The 7148-nt window shown below is 37.9% G+C and overlaps 1 protein-coding gene across 1 annotated transcript in view; it reads right to left on the reverse strand.

Annotated features, from left to right (window-relative positions):
- MYBL1 (MYB proto-oncogene like 1) overlaps positions 1 to 7148 on the reverse strand; it is a 59393-nt gene that overhangs the window by 38141 nt on the left and 14104 nt on the right. The window contains exons 4-5 of the mRNA XM_019527749.1: positions 2704 to 2796; positions 1208 to 1428 (exon numbers count right to left, since the gene is read on the reverse strand). Coding sequence (XP_019383294.1) covers positions 1208 to 1428; positions 2704 to 2796 — 314 coding nt within the window. The remainder of the gene's footprint in view (positions 1 to 1207; positions 1429 to 2703; positions 2797 to 7148) is intronic.

The following is a 7148-nucleotide window of genomic DNA, read 5'->3' on the forward strand; positions in this document are numbered from 1 at the left end:
TGGACCTGATGATCTTATGAGGTCCCTTCCAGCCCTAATATCTATGAAATCTATTAAATCAATCTCATGAAACTGCACTGTGCTGCCCATCCCCTTCCCAGTGCTCCCCTGCACTGCAAAGCCTGCTGGCTCCACCACATCTACACTTACACTTACTGCAGAGGGATTAGAGAACAGCAGTAAGGGTAAGTGTAGGCAGCTGGTCATGCTAGGGAGGTGAAGATTTGCAGCCTTCAGTGAGCACTGAGTCACAAAGGGCTCCCCACGCCCTCAAAAAATGATCACCAACCCCTGTCCTATAACGTAAGACATTTAAAAAAATAGAAAAACTACAATCACACAAAAATATATCAGGAGTTCTCATCTAATTATAGTACATTTATGCTAGATCTTTTTGTTGTTACTCATGCTGTGTCACCTAGCTCAAATAGCATCAATGAAGTCAAGAGTAGTCTTAGAGTAAGAATAACATAAGAATTAAGTGGGCTTTTAGACTACATTTCAGGACATATAATAGAAATGAACAGTTAGTGAGTCCATTACTTACACTGTTGAGCACTTATACCAATAGTTCAACTGAAGCTGGTTATCTGGGCAAATAATTTATAACTAATACAAACAAGATGTTCAGAATGTATTGAAGATTAGGTACACTATGGGGAAAAGGTTATAAAAATGAGATGCCAGATAAGAAACAGAGCCTCATTTTTTATAATATTAGAGTACTAGTGAGATTTACCATTTACATTTGTTTAGGTTTTTTTGGTTTTTTTTAAATGTATTGATACTCAAAAAATACCAGTATATATTTCTCCATAATATTTAATGATCTCTTTAAAATATAAAAATAGGCATACCATAGCCTGGCAATACTTTTGCCCTGGAGTGGCCTAAGTATCTTATTTATTGGATAAATATACCTAACTAATAACTCATTTAAAGCTTGTATCACAAACTGCTAATGTGCTGTGGTTTTAGCACCCTTCTCATTAGTTGCATTAGTTAACTATAAGAAATCGCTAATGGGAAGAGCTAAGCTTCACTGGGGGAAGGGAGTTTTCAAGCAAAATTTTCAAATGTCGGCACACTTCAAAATGGTTCACATTTAGACTAAATTACATAGCTTTCTAAAGTACATAGATTTTGGAAAGAACTCCATAAGGACTGAATTTCAAGTGCTAATGAGAAAAAGAAAGTTAAAAAGCACCTTCCAGGGAGAAGCTTAGCAATTTCAGCCCACCGGTTTCCCAAGCGCTTGTGAGCTTCATAAATTATTCTGTCTTCTTCTTCTGTCCATGAAGATTTCTTTACCTCAGGATTGAGATGATTATGCCATCTCTCCCTGCATTGCTTGCCTATTCTTCCTTTCAGGTGTTTTGCAATTAAAGACCAGCGTTTTGGACCATACTTCTGAACCAATTCAATAACCTGTGACAAATCAAATCATGACAGTATTTGAAAAGTCTGCTGGAAAAAAAAAGATTTACATTCTTCTCCGTGAATACACCCCAACAAAAGAAATTTTCAAATAAATGCTCTCATACACAACAGGTTCACAGAGACAACCAGATGTGACTCAGTTTCATAAGTCATTTTGTAAAAGTTCCAGGCTTCAGAATGTTTTAATTAATTCTTTTTTCTCAAATTGGAGGAGACTGATTACATTATAAAGAAACCCTAACCCTAGAAAAATATATTCTGGCGAAGTTAGGGTGCAAGTAGAAGGCACAAAGCAGTGCTATGCTGAGACACCTTGCACTAGGCTGGCTCCAAAACAGGAAGTAGTAGAGTCTCGTAAGTCAGGTCCTATTTTCAGGTCAATAAGCTTCGCTGAGAATTCTTGCTCAATATTGCTGGCTCTGGGCCAGTAAAAGTTGAGATGTATCATACTATGTCAGTAGTGTTCAACTTTTTGGCCTTGCACACCCAGTGTAGCCCACCAAGCTCCCTCCTGGTCCAGAAATTTGTCAGTAGGGGAGTGACAATTCATGCTGCCACCATTCCCTCACCACCAAATTTTCAGACCCATGGGAAGCTCCGTGGGCCAGATGACAGCTCCAGGAGGTGGATATGGTCCACAGGCTGGGTTGAATACCCTGGGTGTTAGATACCATGCAAGTCAAACTCTATTCAGAGATCAAATAGTTTTTAAAAGCAGTTTATGTTAACAAAAACATTTAAACAAGCAATCTGAATTTAGAAGCATCACTTATGTTCAGATTTCAGATATTTGGTATATGTCATGTCAAGCATCCCAAGTTTTGCTCCAGTTTCTAGCAAGACGGACAGAACAACCAAGCCTAAATCCTCCTACCACAAACCCCCAAACTTTTTAAAGCTTTTCACATACCTTATACATGACAGCAGAACCCATTTTCTTCAAACCCACCCTTATTCCAGTTTGAGAGAGAGACAAAATTTAAGACAGGCCTGATTCTGGCCTATGATCTTCAGAACAGATGTCTTGTCTATTCAGAAAGCAAAGGAAATCTGTTCAACTAACAAATGAGCAAGGGGAATTTAAAAACTCAGGGAGACATTCCATATGAAAATTCCAGTGTTATTAGTTTGCATATATTATCTGGTGCTGATACCCAAGCCATGGTATTTATGGAGAGAAGACAAATACAAACTTCTTGGTAGTCAGCTTTTAATAGAGGGAAAAAAAGATAAATGAGCACAATATAATATCATTTCCATTACCCTTTGATCCTCTTCTTTTGTCCAGGGACCTTTAATCAATTCCGGGTTAAGGACCTTCTGCCACCGATGCTGACACTGAAAATCTGAACGATTCTGAAATTATTTTAGAAGAGTGATTTAGCTAAATACTATCCTTAAACACACCCCTTACATCTGTATAGCTTTCCAAACCATTTTCAAGCAGCAACTATTTTGATAAATACCAGATGTAATATTGAATTAACTAAGTGATTACCATTAAAAGGTTATTCCAAAAACTTTTTATATTAAGGGGTGGCCAGGGGGTAGGAGGAGGGTACAAGCAAGCAAATGTTTAATGCTAACTCATTTTCTTTTAAATCAACATCCTTTTCTATTTCAGTATAAGTTTTAGAAAACTAAATGATTTTCTCTCCAGCTACAGTCATCTACTTCCACTGCCTCAGAACCAAACTTTTACCTTCATCTTCTGAACTTTTCTCAAGTTCTCTCTCATGACCTCACATCTCCTGTTTTATTTATCCAATTTTAGGTGACTCAAAGGATGTACAGTATTTCTGTTCATAAACAGAGCTTGTTCATCTTTTTTGCTAATTCATCACCAACAGGCTGAAAATATTTTTAAAAAGAAGCTCCCCCTCACCCTGATTTTCTTATAAGTAAGAAAGCTGATCTTCTCTCATGTTGCTGGAAAATTTAACTCATATGTCTAACTTTAGCTTCTTCCTGAAAAGACAGAATGCTGATTTTCTAAAACAGAGTTCTGTCTTCCAGCTAGTTACAAGACTGTGGAGCTATTAAGCATTTAGTTTTAATAGCTATATCTCAACTGGAAAAACAATTAAAATACTGTCATACTTAACTAACATTGTATTAACCAGGAAAAATAAGAGTTTTAAAAAGTCAAAAAGCATAAAAAAGTCAGGAGCAAGTTTTCAAAAGAAGTCAGGTCCTACTTAGACACTTCTGAGGTTTTTTGGAACTAACATTCACATCAGTGACTAATCAATGCAGTTGAAACAGTACAAATCTTTAAAGGCAGACAAACCAATACCTACACCAGTGGAACATGCCACAGTAGACCTTGGCTGCCATTAATACAGCACATGTGGGCTGAAGGATTAGAACTCACCTAACAACATATATATACAGCTATGAAGGGTAGAGTGGGAGACTGATGCACAGTTATCGAAGCAGCCCAACTTTAAGCAGTATTCAGCTCAGCACCTAGTACCTATCATCACTTTGATTTAGGTGCAGCTGAGCTTGTCTACAGCAGAAAATACTTAAAACGTGAAGTTAAAGATAGGCTAGTTCTCAATACAAGCAAGGACTGCCATGTTTAAAATTATGTTGGTTGTATTAGTCTTAAGTTTACCCTAACCATGTATCGTGATTTTAATTCACTAGAGGTGTAAGCACTGAATGTTAATGAGTTTTAAGATCACGGCGTTAGAACTTCTTAAGCCCCTATACCCAAAGCTAAGGTAGGCTGCATGACTAACTACATGTCTTAGATTGTTGTCAACATATATCAATTATATATTATGTAGCTACTATTTGCAGGATCCTACATTCTCTTCCAATTGTACAAGGGTATGTAATTAACTATTATTTTTAACATTCTCTAATAACATTATTAAACTGATAAGAACAGATTTTAAATGGATACATCCTTGATGAAATAACTTCAATATTAAATGAATTTTTGGAGCTGGGAGAATGATTCAGAGCTTATTTCACTCCATGCATTGACTGGGTATTGCAGCACCTCCAGGCTTGGTGCCTGCCCTCCGCTAGGGAGCAACTATACCAGTGCTTTGTCCCAGAAATAAAGAGCAAGTTAATCTCCTTTTAAAAATTTCTACCAAAAAAGCACTCTTGAAAATCTGGCTCTGTACTACTAAATTCTCAGTCTCTTCCAGTGTCATAATTCCTGTGAATGAACAACTATGAGGAAAAGAACTAAAATTATTTCACACCTTTATTCATCAAAAGGACACAAATGGAATTTCTCCTCTCTGTGGGTCACATTTAAGTGAACATTTATTTTTGAGGGAAAGTCTGCTCCCAATCCTTTCTATAGAAAGATCTCTTCAGAGATTACGTTACTTCCAAACAATGCTGCCTGCCTAATTTGTAAAAAGCAACTGTACTTTGAATTACTATGAGCAAGAAATGATACATACTGTTTCTTCCCATCACTACTACTTTACTTGCAGAATGGGCACTAGAACCTCCCCATCTGCTTTCCCAAACAATTGTAGAGGTCCTTTCCCCTTATACTCTTCCTCCTCATTCCCCACTGTCCCACAGCAGAATATTGTCTTTTTTCAGCTAAACTGCTAGACTGATTCCTCTGCTGCTACCAGTGTCTTGTACCAAAGTTAGGGATGAATTTAATCCTCAAGCCAACAAAATATGAATCCAATAAATGCTTCAAACACTTAAGAATGTTTAAAAGTTACACAGAAAATCATACCACTGATGATCATGACCTTACATCGGCCAATGGGGTGGGGTGGTTTCCCTTCTTACTCTCCTCAGTTCTGACTCATTTCCTTCTTGCTGGCATACTTTTGTTTTATTTTAGAGGGGGGAGGAAAATCCTTCACTCCCATGTGTCATGGAAAACTACTGTCTGTCCTCTACCTCCAAAAAAACTTTCTATACATTGAGAACAATTTACAAATTTTAACTAGGCTTCTGCAATGTAACTCCACATATACATTGTGCTTGGTCATCCTCCAACCCATTTTGTATTTCTGAGAATGTATTACCATATATTTTAATTACGTATGCAATCAAACGTCTCCATTGTTGCCTTCACATGTATAACTAAACTTTTTTTCTGGAAGGGAGTTTAAACTAAAGAGTAGCAGAAGAGGAAAGACGACAGCAAAAATTTTCACACCTGGGTGCCCAAAAGTTCATCCTATAATATCCACATTTAGACATATGAATCATCCTAAAGTTCAAATGCATAAAGGTTTCACAAATCTAACCACAGGCAGTATGTACCGCACATGCTCAACAGCTTTGCAAGCTCAAATACCACTTAAAGTAAGGTAATCAGCCTTGCAATTTTAAAAGATGAATTTTATTTCACTCAGATTTTTTTTAAATCAACTCTAATTATGTTTTATTTTGACGCACTTCTACTATTTAGACAGCCTAGTATGTGTGTGGGGGGAGGAGGGGTATTCTGTTTGGTTTTAAGTTAACACTTCATACTTTTTATACACCAGCTATAATCAACACTTTAGACAGGTATTTTCTAGCATTAATGATTAACTGAGTTAAGGAGGACCTAAGATAGAATGGATTGCCTAAATGGCACTTCCAAAAGCATGGAGGATTACTCTATGCTAGCAATTCAGCTAAGGTGCTAAGATACCCTGGGGTGCTGCCAGATCCTTTGTAGGGTGCCCTGAGGTGTAAGGAGATAAGCAGATAAGTCAAGCACAGGCTTGTCCTTGCCTGCATGATCCCCAACCCTTACAGCCCAGCCCCACCATAAAGTAGTAACTAAGCGCTACAATACATAAAACCAACCAGTTTTTTAATATTTGACAAAAGTTAGAGAGGGGTGCCTCATGTCCAAAAAGGTTGAGAACCACTGCTCTATGCCATCACTTACGCTTCTGAAACTGACCCTCATGGCTGCTGAAACTAGCAAGTGTCACTTGACTAACTGTCCATTCAAAGCATAAATAAAGCAATTGATGCATCTCTCCAAGAAACTAAACTCTTGATTCACTTTTTAAAAATTCTATCAACTTTGAAACCCCGCTCCCCCCCACAAATGCTAATAACCTTGCCATTTATTTTCCAAATTACTTTTCTTGGCAAACTCCTTAGAAAGGTATTGGTATCCAGCAGCACTATCCAATTCTGTAAGAGCACATAGCATAAACACACCATTTCTGGAACTGGTGTACCACCCTCTTTAGGCCTTGCATAAGAAATAAGCCATAAATTAACTGTACCGCGTAAAAACTGTGAATTATGCCACCAAAAGACTATATCACCACAGAGGAATAATTCATTAGCTGATCTCCAAGACCATCAATACCAGCACTAGCATCAGCTGTTTCATGTAGCTAGTTTCATGTGGACCAGATCACATCATTCCCTGGCCCCCACTGCTCTTCTTTTCTTCATCAGAAAAACAGCTAGGGAAAAAGTGATAAACCAGTGATTCCAGTGGCAGTGATTTTCCATCAATACAGCCAATCCCCATTTCCTCCATAGCGCAGTGTTTGAAATAGATGTTCAAACAAGGAAAGGAGCTAATGGTTCAAAATGAGCTTGTAGGGATTTGGTAAGGGAGGCTAAAGCAGCACTGGAGCTTAGATTAGCTTCTGGGATTAAGGATAACAAGAAGTCCTTCTTCAAGTATATAGGTAGCAAGAAGAAGTCTCGGGGTAACATTGGACCCCTACGGGGCAGGGCAGGGCAGGGCA

This window comes from Gavialis gangeticus, unplaced genomic scaffold (assembly GCF_001723915.1).
Source record: "Gavialis gangeticus isolate Ggan-Ray unplaced genomic scaffold, GavGan_comp1, whole genome shotgun sequence".
In the NCBI taxonomy this organism is placed as follows: Eukaryota; Metazoa; Chordata; order Crocodylia; family Gavialidae; genus Gavialis; species Gavialis gangeticus.